General features: G+C 35.8%; 1 protein-coding gene across 5 annotated transcripts in view; it reads right to left on the reverse strand.

Moving 5' to 3' along the window:
- Window positions 1-25,090, reverse strand: part of LOC106877912 (protein FAM228B) — an 81,759-nt gene that overhangs the window by 6,686 nt on the left and 49,983 nt on the right. For 3 of the 5 annotated variants that reach the window (XM_014926966.2, XM_014926967.2, XM_014926965.2), the window contains exons 7-11: window positions 15,048-15,139; window positions 13,360-13,431; window positions 10,990-11,187; window positions 9,233-9,307; window positions 8,535-8,767 (exon numbers count right to left, since the gene is read on the reverse strand). In XM_014926966.2, coding sequence (XP_014782452.1) covers window positions 8,535-8,767; window positions 9,233-9,307; window positions 10,990-11,187; window positions 13,360-13,431; window positions 15,048-15,139 — 670 coding nt within the window. Of the gene's footprint in view, window positions 1-1,227; window positions 1,412-8,534; window positions 8,768-9,232; window positions 9,308-10,989; window positions 11,188-13,359; window positions 13,432-15,047; window positions 15,140-25,090 lie in introns of all 5 variants that reach the window. The other 2 variants (XR_001410436.2, XM_014926968.2) reach the window with 2 other exon arrangements.

The raw sequence follows: 25,090 nt of genomic DNA on the forward strand, positions 1-25,090 counted from the left end.
TCTCATATCAAGATAGACAGTGCATGACCTTACAGGTGGAGCGCCCCCCCCCCCCACTGTACATAGTGAACTCACATTAAACTGTATTAATAAAGAAGGTTGTGTGTTTTAACCAACTGTCCAAGTTAATAAATAGTAGAGGTTAATGTCTGAGACATAACTACAGTTTAGTACCGCAATTCCCAAATTATGCTTTATATAAATTTTGTAGAGGGTCATAATTATGCTGATACAATTTAGAGACAAAATATAATAATTAGTATTATTTTGTTCAGAAACAAAATAAATCTTCACATTTGTAATCATTCAACAACTTGCTCATGAGCATTGCACAACATGTTTGATGTTAAATGCATGAAAGGGGGAATATTGCAGCAAATCATCCAGAATATTTTGATTATGAAAGGAAAATTCGAAAATTTTTTTCAATAAGCCTTCCAAATTCATAATATTAGGTTGTTCTGAAAATAATGGTCAATTTCAGAAATATAATTTTATTCTGGAAAAATTAACAATAGGAACATCTATGCATCTTTGCCATTGTCACTCCACATCTTTGAACAGAGCCTTAAGCTTAATTCAGATGGCTATGTGAAGCTGATGCAGACTGGTCAAACCCTAGCTGAGAGAGTTGCTATTAGAAGGCCATATGTGCGACAGCAGGATTCAGTTCCTTGCCATACCACTGGAAAGAGTCAGAAGTGATTGTTGGAGAATTTATATGACTCCACCAGCCACAATTTCTAGCCTCTTTAATTCCCATGACTGTAGTCCAATGGTTTACTGTATGTGTGTGTGTGTGTGGTGGGGTGCATAGTTGAGGAAAACACTAACTACTCTGTCTGCAACACTAAGCCTGGGCTGAGGACCAAGATCAAGGAGATGGTCAAAGATCTTCCTAGGGACAAAGTGAGAAATGCATGTGCTAGGTTCTGGAGCTGTCTTGATGCAATGGAGGAAGCTGAGGGTAGTTAAGTTGAGTGTATAGGTATAGATAGATCTACATCTATATATGTGTACGTGTGTGTGTGTGTGTGTTATGCACAAATGCACACACACACATAAGCATATATGCATACACATTCACACACACACACACACACAAACACACACACATAAAGTTTTAGAAAAATTCTTGATTTTGTCATAATATTTAAAGAGAGATTTTCGTAAATTAAAAATTATTAACTAAATAAAAAAGTCTTAAAAAAACAGATTGAAACAAACCTTATGGAAGGAAGTTTTCATGTCGTATAAGGGCTTTATGCTGTTTCAAACACACATGTTATAAGGTAATCTGTAGAGAAGCTGTTGTTTTTAGTAGTGGTGCTGACTATTTCCAGTTTAGCTTTAGATTTGAAATTCTTATAAAATATTTTTCTTTCAGTTTTTATAGTTGATCACTCCTTTCCTTTATTTTGAAAAAAAATTAAAATTTTGAGTTTTCCATTTGCACAAATATCTAGATGTTCACCAAATGGAACATTTTCAAGAGATGAATCTTTGGCTTGTTTATGAACCGTAACCCAATCTACAAATTTTGATCCTGTTTGGCTAATATAATACTCATTGCAATGTGGGCATGTGATGCAGTAAATGAAATTTTTGGTTTTGCAATTCATATTTGCATTAACCTTCAGTTCCTTCCCATTCTCAAATTTTTTGGTTTTGCCCTATTCAATTAATTCACATGTCCCACAAAACAACAGGTCTCTACATTTTGTTACTTGCTTTTCCTTTCTTCTTCTGGAGTAAATTTCACATTTGTTAAGAGTCTTTCAAGATTTGGTGGCTGTCTTCAGCTCTTAATAATTTGTGATTCTTCAATTATTTCCTGAGTTTTGTTGTGACTGGTATAGAATTGGAAGGTATTGTTTGGCCAGCTGTAAGATATTATGATTTCTAGCATTATGGGTGACTAGGAAATGGAATATTTATGCCTTTGTTTTTGTCTTTACCCTCAATGTGAGAGGTTCTCTATAAAACAGAGATTGAGGTCTCTTTTACATTGGTTACAGTATGATTCACTAAGATTTTCAGGTATTTTTGCTTCTGAAGGAATATTTTTAATTCCACCAGTCATCTCATTGACTAGAGCATATAATAATTGAACATAAATGTCTTGCTATATTAATAGGGATATTCATTTTAATATATGATGGGTGACAAAATCTAAAATCTAAGGACTGGTGTGTGTCTATGTTCTTGCAGTAGAAATCAGCTGTAAAAATCGCATTTTCAATAATTTTCAAAATGTCCAAAAAAAGAAAGTTCCCTTTCATTCATTTTCATAGTGAATTGGACCAATTCATTAATGCTATTTATTAATTTCAGAAATCATGTCAGAGCTTCCTTACTTCTGTTCCATGATATGAAGCAGTCATCCAGGAATCTTTTCCAGTTTTGTTTTAAATAGAATAGGAAATGCTGATTAAGTAATCCTAGATCATCAGGCATAGATTGATTTTTCTTCAAGAAATCCTGTCATTTGTGTTGCAAATGTGGGTGCAACTTTCATGCTCATTGCTGTCCCTTTTATTTGAAGGAAATATTGGTTATTATAGAAGTTGTGGAACTAATTGTAATCCTGCTAGGATAAATTCTTTTTAGAATCTCTCCTGAATTCTGTTTGGATATTTGTCTATCCAGAATTATACTGCAGCCAATCCTAATTCATGGGGGTTATTTATGTAGAGGCTGCTCATATTGAAACTAACCAGGATCATCTCTATATTTACTCTTTCTAGAACATGGATTATAAAGTTCATATCATTTCTGATGAAACTAGGGACCAAATTTCAAAATTGTGTCCAGAAAATTGATTAATTGTTGAGTGCTTGATGTTGTCCTGTGACACTTGGGCTTGATTTTAAATCAGACACTTTGGCAGTCTTTACATATAGTGTACTAAAGTCCTTTAAACAGATATGAATTTCTTTAGATTCATGAAGTTTTGGTAATTCATAAAAGTTATTTGTTTTTACCGCAAAATTAGTCAGTAATCCAACAGTTTTTCTGTTAACCCATTAGCATTTAAAATGGCCATCATCATCAGCATCATCATTGTTTAACATCTGCTTTCCATGCTGGCGTGGGTTGGACGATTTGACTAAGGACTGGCGAGCCAGATGGCTGCACCAGGCTCCAATCTGATCTGGCAGAGTTTCTACAGCTGGATGCCTTTCCTAATACCAACCACTCTGAGTGTGTAGTGGGTGCTTTTACATGCCACCAGCACGAGAGCCAGTCAGGCAGTACTGGTGACGGCTATGCTCAAATAGTGTTTTTCATGTGCCACCTGCACAGGAGCCAGTCAAGCGGCACTAGCAATGACCTCGCTCAAATGTTGTTTTTCATGTGCCACCAGCACAAGTGCCAGTAAGGCGACGCTGGCAACGATCACACTCGAATGGTGCTTTTTATGTGTCACTGGCATGGGAGCCAGTCAGCGGCCCTGGCAACGATCACGCTTGGATGGTGCCTTTAACGTCCCACTGGCACGGGTGCCAATCAGGTAGTGCTGTCATCGGCCACATCAGCGAATTTGATTTTGATTGTGATTTCACTTGCCTCAACAGGTCTTCACAAGCAATGCATAAGTAGGCTGGTTACACCGCTGGCATAGGCCATGGGTTATGGTCTCACTTGGCTTGCTGAGTCTTCTCACGCACAACATATTTCCAAAGGTCTCAGTCACTAGTCATTGCCTCGGTGAGGCCCAATGTTCAAAGGTCGTGCTTCACCACCTCATCCCAGGTTTTCCTGGGTCTACCTCTTCCACAGATTCCCTCAACTTCTAGGGTGTGACACTTTTTCACACAGCTGTCCTCATCCATTTGCACCACATGTCCATACCAGTGCAGTCGTCTCTCTTGCACATCACATCTCATGCATCTTAGGTTCAACTGTTCTCTCAAGGTGCTTACACTCTGTCGAGTATGCTCACTGACATTACACATCCAGTGGAGCATACTGGCTTCATTCTTTGCAAGCTTACACATGTCCTCAGGAGTCACGGCCCATGTTTCACTGCCATGTAGCATGGCTGTTCATACACATGCGTCATAGAGTCTATCTTTTACTCTGAGTGAGAGGCCCTTTGTCACCACAGAGGTAGGAGTTACCTGAACTTTGCCCAGGCTATTCTTATTCTAGCAGCTTCACTTTCAGAGCATCCACCCCCGGTACTGACTTGGTCACCTAGGTAACGGAAGCTGTCAACTACTTCTAGTTTTTCTCTCTGGAAGGTGACAGAAGTTGTTCTCTGCACATTTCCAGTGTTTATTGTTCCTGAGTATCTGCCACATACAAAAACTATCTTCCCAGTTAGCCTTCCTTTGATATTGCTGCACCTATTATGTGTCCATAGCTTACACTGGGTACATCTTATAGAGGTTCTACCTATGCCTTTTCTACAGATCGACATGGGCCATCTACCTGAAGGGATTTGTGGTTTGTCTGCCTTCCTACTTATTAAGACTTTGGTTTTAGCTAGGTTGACTCTAAAGCCCTTCGATTCTAATCCTTACTTCCACACCTGAAACTTCTCCAGTTCTGATAGTAACTCAGCCATTAGAGCAAGGTCATCAGCATAGAAGAACTTCCAGAGGCATCCTGTCTTGAATTCCTCTGCTACTGCTTGGAGAACTATGATAAATAGGGGGGGGGGGCTGAGGACTGAACCTTGGTGGACCCCTACCTGTACCTGGAATTCTTCACTGTAATCGTTGCCAACCCTCACCTTACTGATAGCATCTCTGTATGTGGCTTGCACAGCTCTCATTAACCATTCATCTATCACTAGTTTCCTCATTGACCACCAGATAAGGGAGCGGGGGACCCTGTCAAAGGCTTTCTCCATGTCAGCAAAATCCAGGTACAAGGGTTTATCTTTAGCTAAGTATTTATCTTGCAGCTGTCTTACCAGAAATATAGCATCAGTGGTGCTTTTCCCTGGTACAAACCCAAACTGCATCTCATCTAGACTGACCCTCTCCCTAATTAGTTGGGCTACAACCCTCTCCATGACTTTCATTACCTGATCCAACAGCTTGATACATCTGTAATTATTTGTATCTAATGCGTCACCTTTACCTTTGTAGCAGTTGACTATGGTGCTGCTGCACCAGTCATTGGGTATGACTCCTTCGTGTATCACCTGGTTCGTAATACGGGTGACTAGGCTATAGCCGACACTGCCAGATATTTTGAGCATCTCTGTGGTGATTCTTGATGGGCTGGGGGCTTTCCCTGTCTTCATACCCTTAATTGCTTTATCTACCAAAGCACTGACAATTCAGATAGATGGTCCCTCTGTTGGGTTGGCATTCGGTAGGCTCTCTTTCTCCCATTCATTCTCTTTATTTGGCAACCTTTCATAGTGGCATCTCCATACCTCTCTCTTTGCAGCCTCATTTAATGCAAGTGAACCATCATCCATGTGAACACATTTCTCTCCTATCACATCACAATTCTCTCTCACACACTGTCTTGCAGCATGAAATACCTCAAGTCTTTGGTCCTCATGGCACAGAACATTGGCAAACATTTTCTTATCTGCTTCCCCACTGGCTAAATAAACTTGCTTTCTAGCTTCCCTTTTGGCAATCAGATACGATTCTCTGCTACCACTGTTTTTCCAGTCCTTCCAAGCCTGTTTCTTTTCCCTAATGGCCCTGTCAACAACATTGTTCCACCACCACATTACCTTGGGTCAAGAGGGGACTTTGCACCATCCACAGATCTGGTCAGTGGCCCTCAGCAGATTGACCCGTAGAAACCTCCAGTTGTCTTCCACATCATGTGATGCTATATCCCACTCTATTTCACCAAAAGCTTCAAGTAATACGTCTCTAAACCTCTGTCCATTTGCAGGATCTTTAAGCTTCCAAACCCTTCTCCTCCATGCTGGTTGTCTTCTGGGCATCTATTTTAGCCCTGATCCTGAAGTCGCTAACTACTAGTCTATGTTGTGGGGTACATTCTTCACCTGGGAAAGTATTGGCATTTATAAGTAGCCATCTTTCCCTTTTCCTGGTGAGGATGTAGTCAATCTAACTAGTGTGTCTACCAGACCAGTTGGTGACTAGATGACTGGCAGGTTTCCTGAAGTTACTATTGCATACCATAAGATCATTTGCATCACAGAACTCCAGCAGCCTGGTTCCCTCCTCATTGCAGGAACCAAAACCATAGCGTCCATGTATGCCATGGAAGCACCCTGCATGTTGTCCAACATGTCCATTGAAATCACCAGCCACAAAGAGAAGGTCCTTGTCATTCGTCGACGAGGTAGTCAGCAAGAGGGTGTCATAAAATCGGTGTTTCTGTCCATCAGGTAGCCCCAGCTGAGGAGCATAGGCTGAGATAATGGTTGTTAACCCATAATGTAGCACTAATCTAATCTTAAGAATTCTATCGCAGACTCTGACTACCTTGATTACCTTATCAACCCATTTCTCTTCAAGAAGTATACCCACACCCCCGACCCCACCAGTGTTCCCTGCTCAGAAGATCTTGTATCTATGTTTTTTGCTTGTGAGGAACCTAGCAGAGCCTCCTCTCCACCTTACTTCTTGGATGCATATGTTCAAACTGGCCAGATTTGATCTCTCACATCTTCCCTACAATGTCATTGTAAAATAAATAATCACATCATTGAAATCTTGAAGCTACACAATAATGCATGATTAATTCAAAACAGTGTAAAGGAATAAGCATTACATTTGACAGAATAATCTGAATGCTAAAGGGTTAAATTGCTTTTGAAGTTACTCATTAATTCACCAATTTTTAAATTATTTATCTATATTAGCTTCTAATTGTTTGTAGAAATGTTGGTCATTTAGTTGTTCACAGACCATTTCCCCTTTATTAAGATAACTCCCCCTTATTCAGCTTCCCTAATGACCATAGGCTAATCTTTCTGTATATTTGAATACTTTATGCTCTTCATTTGTAAAGTTTGATTTTATACAATTTTCTGGAATGTTTGAGTTTACTAATTTTTTCAGACACATTATATATTTCTCTAAGTGTTTATTCCTGTCCTTTGGAGGTTTAAGCTCCACTTTGTTTTTCACAAGTGATAGAGCTTCATGATCCTTTTCTTAGAAAAACTCCAGTTGATGAAGTTTTAGACAAAATTCTTTAGTATCTTTTATAAGATCTGTTGTGCCAGGTTTTCTAAGTTGGTGTAAATTTAAGTTCATATTCCAAAAGTTTTACTTCATTTTCACAAAGTCACATGATAAATTTATTACTTTTGAATCAGTTGGTTCAGTATTTCCTGCAATCTTTCTATCGTGCTTTCTTTTGGTCATGATCAGAACTCTTACTCTTACCACCAAAACTTTGTTTTATTTTGAGAATCATTTGTATTCTGTCTTTCTAATTCTATTTTTTGGGGGAAGGACAGTTTCCAGTTGTTGATATGCCTAGTATTAATCAGCTTCCTTGCTAAGTTAGCTTGCTTTTAGTAGAATTTTACTGTTTCCTTTGGTTTTACCATTTATTTTACTGTGTTCTTCTATTATAATTGTTTGGAAGTATTTTGTAGTTGAGTTTGTTTTGGTATGAATTGTTTAATTTCAGTCCAATTTTGTATGTATAGATTCTTGCAACCTCCACCCACCCAAACTCCTGGTTTTTCTGTTCCATCCATTTCTGTTCATCTCATATCTTGAGGGTCATCCTAGACACCTCATCACCACAAATTGTATCATTTTCCACTCCTCTAAAATGTGAGTAGTCTTGTAGTTCTTCTACAACAAAAAACTTGTTCTGCTCTGGTCCCTTCTTTCATACTTAAATCCCTCATCTCAGACCCCTCAGATTTCATAGTCTTGCAAGCTGGATCGTAACCTCATTAGTGATGGTGGCACAAAAGAAAAAGCACACAGTATATGTTGTAAAGTGGTTAAGGCTGCTTGATCAAGCTGATCTGGGATTATGTAACAACATTGATAACAATAACAAGAACAGCAAACCTTGAGACAATGAATGTAAGGTCAATCCTAGCAAGCACTGAACCCAGAATATTAAAGGGTAATACTTAAAACTGTATGGTATTTTGTTCAGCTTAATATTTTGGTCACTGCAACACTTTATATGTTGATAATTGTGGTGAGATGGAGGAAGAAGACAACAAGAAGCAAAAGGACAGAATGAAGCGTTGGACCTTACCTTGCCGACCGCAGCGGGGTACACGATCGCTCCTAATCAGAACACGTCTTTCTCGTAACGTCGCTGTTTTCTCGCTGGCCCCACGTGCTAGCCTTCGACCGCGTGTCGCCGACTTCCGATCTGACACTTCCGATCTGACCCTTCCGGTCTGGCCCTTCCGGTCTGGCTTCACCTCTGTTTGCCTCACCCCTCTCCACCACAACACACAGCCCATAACACCACAATAATATTACTTAATTTCATTCCATTTTGTCTTAAATGACACTGCTCACTAGTCCAAATACTTTTGCCCAGTTAGTTTTAACTGAATGAAAGTATTTAAAGGAGATATGACAAAAAGCATTACTAACCTACTAGCTGTCCGTGGTGTACTTAAAATGTTGTTTTCAGGCATTAGCAACCATTTTGTAGCATCCATCTTCTGTCGACTTGATGAGCTATCAGGACGAGAGAACAGCTTGAGATTCTCAATATCATTCCTACTGTAATTTTTACCTGTTAAGAGAGACAGAATCACTTGCAATTCTTCATCATATTGCTGTGAAGTGAAGTGTAGAGGATTATCTGGATCAGTCACATTAACCTGTAATATATAATACAATACACAAATGAATCATGAATAAATAACTGTAATAATGGGATTATGTATATGGACAATTTAACTGGATTTAACTGTTACTTTCAAAATATTATTTATATTTGTATTTGTATAAACCCTGAATAGAGAAAGGGCAAAATCAACTCTGGTGGGATTTAAAACCCAGGACATATAGAAATGAAATTAAATGGGGTATAGTACCATTTAATCTTGTTTTTATTTGAGTAAACAAGAAGATATAATCCATGCAGAAAGATAAAAAAATTTATAAGAATTCAAGGAAAACACATTCAGGTGATTGTACTCAAATATCCACCTCTAACATAAAAGAGCTATGGGCTCAAGTAAACCTGAATATATATATATATATATATCAATGAATTTAAAAAATTCAGTTTCACCAAAATATAGATTTTCAACTATAAAATATTCTTCTGATTAAAGCCTCACCTTTCCAGGAACTTTGTTAGGGTAGGGATATATTGAATATTCCTCTGGGTCAGCAGTATCAAGATAAGCACAGCCCTGGAAGGAAATATAAATGTTTAACTGAAAATATGTTGTCTAACCAACTTTATTTTATAAATTCTATATCTTCTTATGTCAAAGCAAACCTACTAGTGTGTACTGATTTTCTGTATGTAACATTTGCATTTAACTAAGAAAAGTGGGGTCTTTTGGGGATGACCATTAACAAGTGAATCGAGAGAAAAGTACTGAATAGAAAATAGAAACCAAGGAAAAAAAAAATTGTCACAAGGCTTCCACTTAGGTATGTATTGTTGTTGTTGTTTGTTCCTTTTTGAGCCATGCCTAGTTCATAAGGGCCAGTTTCCTGGTTTTATTGGCATATAGGTTCCCACCTGGATGGGACGCTGGTTCATTGCATGTGAGTTGCTACATGCAGGAGGAAAGAGAGAGAGAAAGTTGTGGTGAAAGAGTCAGCAGAAGTTCACCATTACCTTCTGCCATAGCTGCATGGTGCTTAGGTGCTTCACTCATAAACACACACATTGCCTGGTCTGAGATTTGAACCTGTGATCCCTTGACTGTGAGTCTGCTGCTCTAAACACTAGGCTATGTGCCTCCACATGTATGTATTACCTGCTATGATTTTAAATGTAAATAATATTAGATATTATGAGCTCCATCTTGAGACAGAAAGATGAACAGGCCCACTGATAAATCTTGAAGTATGTATACAAGCTGTCTCAGAATTACCTATATCTGTGAAATTGGATAATTTTTTTTTTAAACACACTCACACTTTTATTTATGTTTATCATGTTTAATATGTGTTAAAAGTGTATACATTTTTAATTCTGTTCATAATTTTATAATTAAAAAATTTTTTTTTTTTTATAATTTTATATTCATTCCTGTTGGAACCCGCTTATCTGTCCACAGTTGTTTATTTTCAATTTGGCTGCAATCATTTTCCCGACTTCCATTCCTAGGATGGAGCAATAGTTTAGCTGAACTTAAAGAATGCATTCAGCTAGCAGTGCAGGAGATAAGTCTTGAAATGCTTCAAAATGTGTTTCACAATATTAAGGATTGATTTGAAATTTGCAGAGGTACAGACAGAGCACATATTCAAAATTTTCAATAAAGTTTCGACATAAGATTTATAAATCTATTTGTTTTGGTATCATAATTAATAATGAATATAAAATTTTGTCAGCTTTTAAAAAATTTTCCTTATTTCATTAAAATAGATAGTTAATTCTGGGACACCTTAATTTTTGCTGGGTTGGTACTCATGTTATTAATTAAACTATAAAGTACAAGAAATGTACTATATAGACACTATAAGTTGCTTCTAACACTTTAACTAAACTATTTTATCTCCATTAGATAATTTGTCAGTTAGTGTTATTCTATTAATGTTCAATATTGCAAAACATCCAAGCTTAGTTCAGTGTTTGTGATGTCAACTAACCTCATTGAAATATCTATTATCATCATCTATGTAATTATACACCAATTTGTTTTATGTACAGAACAAAGAAAAGAAATACAAAATGACTTAGTTCCATAATTCTGGTTCGTACTTAATACTTCTTGATGTAGTTTAACCACCTGATAATAGAATCCACTCATAAGTTATGTTTGAATGCTAAAAGACAGTCAATTATATAAAAAAAAATTGCTCCAATTGGTGTAAAACAGCAAAAGTCAATTACATATGGCTTCAAATACCTTACCTTAGTGTTAACATATTTTAAATAATTTTTGTACATCTCATGTTTCTTGCGACATGTAGATGACCAGGGAGAGCTTTGAACATTTTCTTGTACTTTTTTAGACAGAGGATTATATACTTTTTTTGTCCATTGTCTGTAAATATTTTCATGGTGCTTTTTCTTTTTCATTTCATTGAAATTAAGTATTGAATGTATTTCCTGGTAAGAAAGAGAAAGCAAAGTAAATGTAATTTAAATGAGAATGACTAACTATACTATTAGAAGATATCAACATAGATAATGAATAAGAACTAATTAGTGCCAAAAACTTTGAATAGACTAAGTCAAATAAATTCTAGATATTAAGATAAGGATTATGTTTTAACACTTGACATTTCAAACATCAATATTTCAAGGTCCCATGCCTCCGACGTGACTTACATGAAATGCTTAGCTTAGGAGCTCTTTCTCCCTTCAATTAGACACAAACTATAATCTCTTTCTTCTCTGAAATAGGCACGTACACGCATGCACACACGCGTGCGTATGCACACACACACACACACATTAATTATCCTCACTGTTAACATTAACACACATTCCTTTTCTAAAATCATAGTAAAGAAGAAATAGTTGATTACGTATTGTTTTAGATAACCAGATCATTAAGTTTTTAGTTCAAAACCAGATATTTTGTTGTGTATATAGAAAGGACACTCAATTCTGTGAGTACAAGCATGGCTTTGTCTTTTGTAGTTACATGGTCCTAGATTGGGTTAGATCCCACTGCGCACAACCCTATATAAGTGTCTTGTAGCATAGTATGAGGTTAGCTCAAAACTTGTAAGAGGAAATTGTGAAGTCAGAATCTGTGTGGAAGATCACTGAATGAACTGTACTTATTCTAAGGGTAGGGGTAGGCACAGTGCCATCTTAAGGTATGGCACATTGGACAGTTGCTCAAGAGCTTCATAGATCTCAGGCCCAATTCTGAACTATGTATGCTGTGGTTTGCTGTCAATAAATAAATACTGTATGGTCCAGTGAATTGATTTACCCAGGGTCCTATAATGCTGCTAAGATGGCTTTGGGTAGGAGTAAGCTGTTGCTAACTTTAACACCAACATAAGGCTCTTGAGTATCTTTAACAGAGTCCATTCTGTTTCAAGCATTCAAGCTAAGTGTTGTGAGTGTTGGCTTCTTTTCTTTTCTTACTCCCACTAGTCTTGGAGGCCCTAGAAAACGAATGCCAAGCACCTTCATCTTACCAATCTGCAAAAGTGACAGACACTGCCCCACCTATCTTGGCTAACTTATTTTGGCACCATTGCTCCCACTGTTTCTGCTGTTAGTGTCACACTTGCTGCTAATGCAATTACCCACCATCCTTGTATATATGAGGATGAGTGTTGGTTTCATCACTTTGAATCAGAGACAAAGAGATAATCCATGCAGTAGAAACACCCCTCCTCATCTGCTCCAAAGAATGCCAAGGTCATTTCATATGTAGGGAAGGTGGTAACCTCAGTTATTTTTGAAACAAAATGCATTGTGTTCCTTGACTATTTTCAAAAGGGCCACACCATCAATGGAGAGTATTATGCCAATTTTTTGAAGCACTTTCAAAGACTATCAAGACCAAATGCTCAGGAAAACTGATGAAAGGGGTGGTGTTTCAGCGCTTGGCTTCAATGGCTGCTATGTGTGATTATGATTTCGAACTGGTTGATCACCATCCATATTCTCCCTATTTGGTCCCATCTGACTATCATCTGTTCCCCAACAGGAAAAAACACTTGGCTGGGAACCAGTATCATAGTGATGATAATGTCACACCTGTTGTTGATGATCTTTTTGACCAACAGGATGAAAGCTTCTTCAATGAGACCCAAGCACTGCAACACTGATAGAAGAAGTGTGTAGATCAGAAAGGGGAGTATGTTGAAAAACAAATTGCATTTGGTCACATTCCACGAGAGTATTCTGGTCAGCCTATGAACTTTTCAGTTCAGCTTCATATATATGATAGGTTTGTTTCAGTTTCCATCCAACAAGTCCACTCACAAGGCTTTGGTCAGCCTGAGGCTGCAGTTGAAAACACTTGCCCAAGGTGCCACTCAGTGGGACTGAACCAAGAATCATGTGATTGGGAAGCGAGTTTCTTACCACACACTCATGCTTGTACCAATAGCCATGCCTGTGTTTATTATATATAAATTTTGTCAGACTAACAAATTCTTTAAAATGTGTTCTCACAGCAATAACCAATGAAGCAAACAATAGAAGCAGTACTTATTTTCTCCCATAGGCTGGATGAAGTAAGCAGTGTCACACTAGATAAATAATTAAATTATATCAAACAAAAAAAATTCCAATGCTTGTCAGTTTTACCTGTTTCATCTCATATTCCTTATCTAAAAGATTATCATATTTTTCTTTAAATTCTCTGAAGTCTGAAACATTCTGAAAAAATGAAAATGAAAAAGATGATGCATTTTTAATAAAGAAAAAATAGAATAGATATTTTTGGTTTTAATATCTGTTAAGTTCAACATCTTTAAAAATAAGAAACATCATATGTTATAGATAGATCACTGGAGCACCACTGCAAACTTTGTGTAGTATAGCTAATGTAAATCAACCTACAGGAGCCTTCAAGTTCTTTAGATATTATCTATATACAAAGCACTTAATTCTGTGAACATAATTTCACATTCGTGTTTGATATAGACACATCCTATCGAAGTGGCATTCTAGCTAAAGAGAAATTAATCTCTATGCTCAACACATGGAATTTAAGTTAAGCACTAATACTAATGTACTGCTCAATGTTTGGAGTTGGAGGCATCTATTGAGAACTAATCTTTACCACAGAAACAGTGCAATGCCAGTAATGATGTGACCTACAGATCTTCTCACAGCTCTAATCACTGGCACACAATTGCCTTTCAGTATTATATGGAAGTTGATCAAATTAAATAGACCAAACTCTCTCATTCTGTTGTGATTTTGAGATAGAAACTGAAAAAAAAAGTACAAAAGTAAAGAAAAATTCTAGTTCATTTTTGGTTCAAAATTAATAGCCACTATTTAAATATTAATTAGTAATCCATTTTAACTGCTGTGCAAATTCCTTCTCTTGGAAACAAATTCATTAAAAATTTATTAGTTTGTTCATACATAAAAGCAGTGATATAACTTTTTAATAATTTTTAACCTTCCCATCTGTTCAGTTGTAAGGTAACTAATTTCTTTCTAGATGTCTCCTACATTATTTACTAACTCTTTACATAAAGCACAAGACTTACGGTCTGTAAGGGAGAATAAGACTGACTGAAACACCTAGTGAGGAGCCTTTACATGGTCGATTGACATGCTAGAAATAGCAGCTAAATCTCACTCTAATAAACCTGCTTATTTCTTTATTGCCCACAAGGGGCTAAACATAGAGGGGACAAACAAAGACAGATAAAGGGATTAAGTCGATTACATCGACTCCAGTGCGTAACTGGTACTTAATTTATCAACCCCGAAAGGATGAAAGGCAAAGTCGACCTCGGCGGAATTTGAACTCAGAACGTAACGGCAGACAAAATACCGCTAAGCATTTTGCCCGGCGTGCTAACGTTTCTGCCAGCTTGCTGCCTTTAAACCTGCTGTCTTAAAAAAAATGCAGTCAAGTTGGTTAGTGAGTCCAAGAATGCTTCAAATCGCAGTTCTGTCTGACTAGAGCTAGTCTGGAGTTGAACAATAACAATAAGTGCAAATGATTAGGACTTAATTTCATTAACCACAGAAGATTTCAAATTTTGACACAAGGCCAGCAGTTTTAGGGGATTAAACTGACCCCAGTGATCAAATGGTACTTATTTTATTGACCCTGAAAGGAAAAAAGACAAAGTTGACCCTGGCAGAATTTGAACACAAAATGTAAAGATGGACGAAATGCTGATAAGCTTTTCGCCTGGCATGCTAACCATTCTGCTAGCTCACCACCTTAATCACCCACAAAAGGTTAAAAAGTAAAATCAACCTTTGGATAAAAGAAGGAAGAAAGAAAACGCTGTGAGATATTTTACCATGTCTGTATTTCCATCAACTTTTAAATTTTTTCCTTTTTTTACTAACATTTGTATAGTGTCGAGCATTTCCTGGTAGAGATCTAGGTGTTCTAAAGTAAAAATTGTTAATCACTCATCAGAAAGAGGTTTTGAAACATTTATATTTGGATAGAAATATAAGAAAATCTTGTTACACTTGTTGCATAGCATGTTTTTCGTGTCGTCATTGACTTACAACAGTTCAAGTGGAAGTTAACAGCAGGAAGCTCATTGGTCTTAGAAGGCCAGCATAGACCATAAGCACAGCCTTTTCCTTCAGACCAAACCAATAAAAAGTATAAATAAAAAAATAATAATGATAATAAAAAAAAATAAATGCAAACCATTTCAGAAGTGTTTTGCTAATGTCTCTAGCATTCAGATTTCTCTGTCAAATGTAATGCTTATATATTAAGATTGATTTGACTTAGTCATGCCTTACCATGTAGCTGTGAGATTTCAATGACATAATTGTTTAGAATTATATCAGAATAATATTGTAAGGTAAGTGTATGAGGCTGGATCTGGCCAGTTTGAAGATAAAGCAGGTAGATTATTTTGGCCAGATATGGCTGGTTTAAATGCTAAAGGGTTAAATATAGTTTATACTCAGGAATATCTAAAGTATAATTGGCAGGAGACATGATGCCTGTGAAAGCATTTCTTGCACCTACCTTCAACCAAAAATATACATTGTTTGTCTAGTAGCAACTAACAATGGTTTTTAAAATTTTAATTTTGGCTTAAATCTTAAAAAGAATAATTTTCTTTTAAAACTAGTAGGCTCAAAATATTTTATCATAAAATATAAGTTATTTTAATTCAGTAAGAAATATAAGCACTACTATACAATTTGGGTCTCATCAATTTATTATTGAACACTTTCCTTCTTTGGTGGATATAAAGCATTGTGCACAATCGAAATGAAAAACAACAACAACAACTCAAGATCAAAGCTTATTGACCCAGAACTACCACACCAATGTTATCAAAAATGGAGTAGATGCAAAATGCTGATTCTGCAATGATGTGATTGAAACAGTGGACCACCTAATTTCTGGACAGAAAGTTTAGCACCAGTGGAGTATAAATCAAGACATGACAGAGTTGGCCAACATCTACACTGGTTAATATGTTTGCATTATAAAATCAAAACTGTTGACAAGTGGTATAATCAACATCCTGTGGCTGTAACTGAGGGAGAAAATGTAACATTCTTTGGGACTTTCCAGTACATACAGACCAAACTACCACAGCTAATAAACCAGGTATTGTTTCCAAAGACTAAAACAATAAAGTTTGTTTATTGATCAACTTGAGTATTCCTTGTGATCATAATATCTTGGCAAAAGAATTTGACAAGCTCAGAAGATAAAAAGATTTGCTCATTGAAATCAAAAAAATGTGGCATTTCAAGGTGGTTACAATACCAGTAATTGCAGGAGCACTTGGAATGATCAAAAACAGAACTAAAAAAATATTTGAGAATGATCCCTGGCTTACCATCCATACAGGAAGTGTAAAAGATTATTTTAACTGGTACGTCACACATATTGAGAAGAGCATTGTTGATGTGAGTATGACTACTACCTATGTGTTTCATTATTTCTAGTTTTTTCACATAGCTTCATTTCATTTTGTAAATGAACAATTGGTGTATTTAGTTTAATGGCCTATCAATGTATACAGTGAATTCCTTTGCTCTAGGTGTTCAGAAGACACTTGGCAAGGAATGGAAACAAAACTAAAAGAAGAAGAAAAACTAGAACTTCAATGACAAACAACAGAAATAATTAAAAAAACAAACTACCCAACACGAAAATAGAACTACAAAACATACTAAAGAAGAAATAGAGAGAAAAAAATCACTCCATGGCTAACATCCTGCAAGACTAAACAGAGAATATGTGAGCCTAAATGGAAGTCAACAATGTAATATAGTTTAAAATATCAAAGTTATATAATGGTGATGTTATGGAGAAACCTAGACATGTTCAATGTCTAAAGTTTCTGAGCAACACAGGATCGACACATTCTCACAAACATGAGAAATAATATTTATCTTCATACTTGGTATATCCTCCTCAATGGGACAAAATGGGTGATTTCCTAACCTCTACAACAATGAAATATACAAGCACTATGAAGTTGTTTTAAGAGTGGCTATTAAAATTAATGTAAGCATTTTAGCACATGATAAAGACGATTAAACTATTGGCTTAATGTATATGGTTTTAGATTTGTTTAAATGAAAACTAAAGTTAAAAGATGGCATCAAATGTAAACCACAGACATGATAAATACATAATTTCTTTGCAGTTGTAACCTGTATTATTTTGTGACTTGGAGGCTTGGAAAGCATTGATTAAAATATCCATTATAGGATGTCATTCTATGAGTGAAAAACAATCATAATTGTAAAGTGATTATTCAATTCAATTTCTCATCAATCAGAATCAAATAAAATTCTTTTGCCTCGTCACATTTCAAGAAGCAAACTCAGCTGTGACTGCAATTAAATGCATTTTAGCTGTCTGGTCTTTGTGATACAAACCAAAGAATTTAATTGTTCTTGTGTCATTCTTGACCAGAGGCATGTCATTTATTGTTTTGTTAAAGAAAATGTTTAGTTAACTGTAGCAGATGTTGTAGGAAAGGCTTGTAAAAGTTGGAAAATTGTATAAATATCTGATATTAGGTGTTTGCCATCAGCTGTTTATTCATTCAGGTGGTCTATAATGTCAGTCAGAAACTGAGCAATCAAAGAATTAATGTCAATGTCAACATATCTTCCCTTTATCAGAAATTGATTTCTGAAGAGCTAGTTTCTTTGTTGATTGACTTTAAAAGCAATATCTCCAGCTTTGAATATACAATCTTAAAACATATTTATAACAGGTGCATCATATCAATGAAAATTCACGTTCTTCACTTTTTATTTCAATTTTTCTAGAGGTCTTTTACTAATGTGGTAATACAGATTCTGAGACAGAATAATGTGTCCCCATTTTCTGCAAAATATCATAAGTATTAAATAAATCTTCATTCCTCATATTTTTCATGTCATTTAATAATTTCAGCTATTCTCAATTCACCTGTTTATAGCATTTTAGCTGCTTACTGTGACTTTGACAAATTGTCTATGTGCAATACTAAAGCTGATTAAAATTTTGCCTACAAGAGAAATTAACATCTTCCTTTGAGTTTAGGATCTAATTATATGGCTCTGAATATCAGCATCCAATTGTGATTGTCCACCTCCTTGCCAACACTTAAATAGGACTGTATAATTATCAAGAATTTATAGAAAACAAGCAGCAAGTACTGTTCTAGTTCCACACAAAGTTAGGATACTACTAGACATCAATTTGCTTTCAGATTCATTGGTTTTCTTTCAACTTACCAAGTAAATTCTCCATCTTAAATGAATACTTGATTAGAGTAACAACCCCCATCATGAGAGATATTGTGGCTTCCTTTACAATCACATTTAAAGAATATGCTTGACAATGTGGTATTGTTAAAACTTTCAGTTGAAGTTCTTCCAAAAGCTTGACAACTCTAGATTTTCTCTCAAGTATGTTACTTGGTCTGTTAAAGTATCATCTTTTACAGTTGTATAGATTATCAGAGCATGTCTATGACAGTTGAAAATATTGTTGAAGATTTTATGTGCAGCAAGCAAAAAATTCCAGAAATTCCTCACTGACCACAAAAAATAGCTGTTGATCTAATGAACTAAGTTCTCCTTTGTTGAACGCATATATTTATCAATAATAATTGAAAAAGAGTTTGTACCTACTTCAGAGCCATTACAAAACATTTTGTAAAACACAAAATAAGATATTGTTTGCTGTCTGTTGCTTGCTATACCTGAAATTATTTAATAACCTTATTAAAAAACAGTGTTTGAAACAAAACAAGAAATTTTTCCCACCAGATATTTTACTTAATTACATTAACCAGCCAAATTAAAGACCTTAACCTTTTCAGACTAAACAAGTATATTTTAGTAATATATTTCATTAAATCTCAGCTTAGTGAATAAACTCAACAATTTTTATTATAATGATTATTATAACTTATTCAAACCATTTAAAACACAAAGGCAATGTATCTCAGCTGAATCCTTCAACTTTCTACCCAGGCCTGAATATTTACAAGTTTTATTTGTAGCTACATTTGAGATATCAGCAGTAATGAGTAGTCTTAGAATGGGCTATTTTCTACTACTTACAAAATTTATATACATGTTTAAACAATGTGGCTTATTACAAATTGGATGACTCAGGTTAAGATCATGGTATTGTCACTAACCTTTTCAGAAAACTCCTCAATCCATTGACTATGAACAACTTTTACAGGCTTACTGGAACCTCTATATCTTTACCCTCTCCTCTCATCTAACTAAATGCAATTATATCAATAGTCATCATTTAGTGTCTACTTTTCCATGCTTGCATGGGTCAGATGGAATTTATTGAGGTAGATTTTCTATGGCTGGATGCCCTTCCTGTCACCAATCCATACCTGTTTCCAAATAAGGTAATATTTCCCCATGACCAGGCATACTTTCATGGAATACTATAAATACTACTTGCCTTGTTTGTACCTATCATAAAATGTCACGGCAATGAGACAAAAATGTATGCACACACACACACACGTGTGTGTGTGTGTACAGTAGTAGCCAAAATTAGAGAACAAAAATATAGAATAAAAATATTTACATTTCTACTGCATTTTTCTTAATGGGATTTTTACTGAATATACTTTAAAGTATGTTCATTATTTACTATAAATTTTGTAGGAAATGATTAATAACTAAATAATTTATAATATAAAAAAATGTTTATTTTAAAAATACAAGATGGACAAAATTAGAGAATGTATGACCTAAAATTCAAGAAATCAAAATTTTGCCAGAAATTTTCACAATCCACAATAAATTGATAAGATGTGTACATTCCTTTATTTTTTATGACTTCAGCACATCTCTGTCAACAGGATTTGCCCAATTTCTCACATTGTTCTGACATAATTTTATTTCATCTTTCCTGAAGTTTTTCTCGCTAAATTGCAACATTCACAGGTCAGTGCTCTCTGATCTTATCCCCAAGTATCTTTCACAAGTTTTCAATGGGATTAAGGCCAGGCTCTGAGCTGACCAATGCATCACAGTAAGGTTTTCAGTTTCAAACACTCCCTTAACTATTTTAGCATTGTGACATGGTGCATTATCTTGCATAAAGATGGGCTGACAAGTTGGAGATGACCCCAGAGCTGACACAACATGCTGCGAAACAATGTTTTTGTATTTGGCTGCATTCACATTACTATGGATCTGGATCAAAGGCCTAACACCTGCTGCAGAAATTATTCCCTATACCTTTAAACCTCAACCTCCAAACTTCACCAATTTCTTCATGCATTTAAGGAGCAATCTTTCACTTTTATGATGCCTCAAGTATTGACTACCATTGGAGCCAACTAAATTGAACTTGCTTTCATCACTGAAGAACATGCACAACCAGTTGTCATCCATCCAAAGTATGTGCTCATTGGCAAAGACAAACTTCACTTTTTGGTTCTTCATACTGATGAGCAGTTTAATGGCAAGGTAATGGGCATGAAGTTTGACTTCCTTCAAATGACAAGCCGCAGTCTTCTGAGGCACATTCATTCCATAATCACAATTTACTTAACAAGAAATTCCTGCAGTGGTAATGAAATGGTCTCTTAACAACAGCCTCTGTATCACACAGTTTTGCTGAACACTTGTGTTCCGTGGTCTCGTTTTTCTAATGAAGCAAATGAACTTGTTTCTTCATGAAGCTTCAGTATTCTTGAAAGAACAATCTTTGATCTGTTAATGTCTCTAATGATAGCAGAAATTGACAGAAACACTACCAGATCAGACTGGAGCATGGTGCAGCCTCCTGGCTTCCCAGACCCCAGTCAAACTGTCCAACCCATGCTAGCATGGAAAACGGATGTACAATGATGATGATGATGAAATTTATTCATAATAAACAGATATTTAAAATACTATAAATACATTACTCCAGCTAGAAAGAATGAATCATGTGAGTCATTTACAGATTCTGTGTCCTATTTCATGGTATTGTACTATTCATTAACCATTTGCTTGTCCTGTGTACTACATATAACATACACAGAACATATTTTCATAGTGTCCATGCATCATATACAATACATGTTCCCAATTATTTTCAGCTATCAGAGTAACTTGGGACATATGAAAGGAAAGCTTTATATTACTTAGAATGCATGAAACAAGTGCTAACTAAAAGTTTGAAAATAAGCATTGACAATTAGGACAGCCATGAACAGTTAAAATTGCCAAGTGGATTAGCATAGGTTAATAGTGTTGCTTGTATGGGAGGTGTTAGAGATAAATAGTAGTAGTGACTAGAAAAATGGATGATGCTCAGTTTCATCAGAAACATTACTTTAGAGTATCAAATCAATCATCAAACAACAGCTCTACAAGACATGGATAATCTGATGCTGTCGGCCCATTGATTAGCAGATGGGAAGGATGTTTAGGAGTTTTAGTATAATTGATGCCAACTGAGCCTTTTTATTTGCAGGTTGTGTGTCTTCTGCCAGCATTATTCAGACAATGTGCATCTTGTAATGAACCATCCTCATAAAAAGAATGCACTACTTATTCTTAATTATTTATCAAATAATTTCTCAGTTAAAGTAATTTGCATGCATCATATTCACCACAATGGTTGAAAACAGTCATTAGCAGGTTCTCATCAAACATTCCAATCAATGGACTGTAATCATTTAATTCAGACTCAATTGTTTGCACAGATAATTCTGCTGCACCATGATGTCTAATAGTATTCAGAGAAAATACCTCAATCTTACAACACACCATACCTTCAATACCACTCCAGTTTCTCTAAATATTAAGGGTATAGCTAACATAGACTATGAGCTTTCTATTTTGAGATATTATTCCTGCTGCTATGAATTCAGAAGCATCAACAATTAGAGTTGTTTTACAATCTGTAGAGTATGTTACCAAAACAGAGTATATTGTAAGTTCTTTTGTCTTTTTAAAGACTTTTTCTTGAGTTCCTCAAATGTATACATTCTATTTCAGAGCAAGAAGAGGCTCAACGAATTTTGGCATAAAGTGGTAGTAGTTTACCCCCAACTATTTCTCAAATAGTTATTTTGATAAAGGAACACTAATCTGTTGGTTCTTGTCTATTAGATTATATGATGGCTTGAAACATTCCCTTGAAATATTCATTCCTAGGAAATCTGTTAAGGATGCATGATTAATGCATTTATTTGGATATATTGATACACTGGCTCCTTTCTGTCTAGCAATAACTGCATGTTATTGATTCTTCAGTTAACTCTGGGTTGCTGCAAAGATGACTATGCAATCCTGATAGATAATTAATTCCCTCCAATACAGACTTCATATAATGTTGGAAAATGGAACTGTTATTTTTCAGACCTTTCTCAAATCTATTGACTAACTAAAGACCATTATTTGTATTTATCACACACAATATTTTATCATTCCTCGTCCAAACTAATCTGCTAGTGTACACTCATTAAATCAATTGAAGGAAAAAAGACTTTGCTCTATGCATACCAGTGAACATTGTTCCAAGATGAATTTTACCAGCAGAATTTGATGAAATGATGGTGCTGGTGTCATGTTAAAAGCACTCAGTACATCCTGTAAAGTGGTCAGTATTAGGAAGAGCGTCAAGCAGTAGAAGCCATGCCAAAGCTGACAGTAGAACTGTCAAATCATCAAATCTATGTCAGCATAGAAAACAGACACTAAATGATGATGATGATGACTCAATTCACTATAATTAAAGCAATTTCTTCCAATATGCAGGACAGGAACTAGAAAGACGTGGGGATCAACAACAGCTGCAATTTTGACTTGGCTTTGCTCAGTTAATTGTAGCTTACTAAATAAACTTTCCTTGATGAGAGTTCTTACTAATAGAGTGAAATATTTCTGCATTAAGACTTGGTTGTCTTATTGACCCAAAAGTAAATGGTCATTCTGAATACACTATTAGAAAAAGCCAACCAGGTCTGGGATGGACAATTTAAGGGAAGCTCTTAGATTATTCAAAAATCTTTAATTTTGATGGAGAACTATTAATTCCATTACTAAAAATCAGGTTAGTAAGTTTCAGTTTTCAGATAACAAATCTACTCAAAAGGCTTTGGTGTCAGACCCAGGACTATAGTAGTAGGAGACATTTGCCCAAGGTGCCATACTGTAGGGCTGAACCTGAAGCAATGTGCTTGGGAAGCAAGCTGCTTACTAGATAGCCATTCCTGCACCTACAGATGTTTTTAAATGTGTGCATGTGTGTACCATACATGTTACCAGACTACTGGTAACATGTAGTCTGGTGCAATCTGAAGCATGGTTAGGTCGACAGTGACTAAAATGTCTGGTAAGGATTACTACAAATCTAGCAGAACAAAAACATCAACAAAAAAAGATGCTACCTGTCAAAAGGACAGCTGAATCTAATCTAGGGCCAACAATTACATAGTAAGTGCACAGGGAAAAAGAAATACTTTTGATAGTGAATGAGTGTATCACAAGACAACCTGGGAATGATGGACCCTTAGTTTTTGTTAGAGCATCTACTTGGGAGAAGGATATTCTGAGATAAAACCTGAGAACAGCTGGGATTAGGATCCTCCCAGCCAATGCTGGACTACTGAGAAGAAAGCTGTTCATCTGAAAACTGAATGCAATTCTGAGCTTGCTTCACTCTCTACAATTAATTATCAAACACTCTAAGGTGGATAGTAATGCAGCAAAAGGGAGTACTGGAATATACAGGTTTGACCAGTTGGAAGTAAGGAGTTGAAAAACCACACATCAATGGCTTAGAGTACTGGATGGAATTTTTCCAAGCAATGGCAATGGAGAGATTCACCAGCACTTCAAGTGACTGAGCAGCCCTTTCTACATAGAAAACTGCTCACATATTAATCAAGAAGGACCTAGAAAAGATGGTCTAAAACAGAGGTTCTCAACCATTTTTTTTCTATGGACCCCTTTGATTTCTATTTTACTTGGGTAGACACTCAGAACCATTTAATGTTTAGAAAAATTCTATTATATTTTCATAATTAAATATTATTAGGAGTTGTATTTAAAAATAATTAAATTATTTTGTGTATTTAAGAAATATAACCAATGTTTTGCACATAAATTTTAACAACAAAATCTTGAATGAAGCCCCAAGGACCCCTGTTGAGAACCACTGATCTAAAGAAAGTTTGTCTAATTCTGGAACTAGTCTTGGTGGTGGTCATCCTCTGTTTGTGGGCTTCTAAAATTTACAACATCTCAAGAAGTGGATGTATTCAGACACATGTTAACTTCCACCATATATCTTTTATCTTTTATTTGCTTCAGTCATTAGACTGTGGCCATGCTGGAGCACCACCTTAAAAAGTTTTAAATGAAACGAATTGACCACAGTACTTATTCCTTTTTAAGCCCAGTACTTATTGTATTGGTCTCTCTTGCCAAACCACTAAGTTATAGATATGTAAACACACCAACAATAATTGTCAAGATACAATGACACAACAAATATATATATTGTTACGAACGCCCGCACGCGAAGCACCTCCCTAACACCGAAGAGAGGACTCGCGCACGCGCGAACGTTCATACGCTCAGTGAGCTAGCAAATTTGTCTGTCGGTCACCTGACCGCGATAATAAGGCCCCGGCTGGAGCACGTAACGAAGAACAACACAGGCAAATAGGACGGGGAGGAAGAAACAACACGAAGACCATGCGTTGGGTAACCTTTTCTTTTTACATACATAACATCACAGAATACATTTAAAACATTAGAATAGAGCATTACATAATAACAATTCCAATACATGGCATAACAGTTCAATAACGTTGACAAAGTTTCCAAACAATTACAAGCTTTTCAATCATTTTTACATCCCAAAGTTCGT

This window comes from Octopus bimaculoides, chromosome 2, assembly GCF_001194135.2.
Source record: "Octopus bimaculoides isolate UCB-OBI-ISO-001 chromosome 2, ASM119413v2, whole genome shotgun sequence".
Lineage (NCBI taxonomy): Eukaryota > Metazoa > Mollusca > Cephalopoda > Octopoda > Octopodidae > Octopus > Octopus bimaculoides.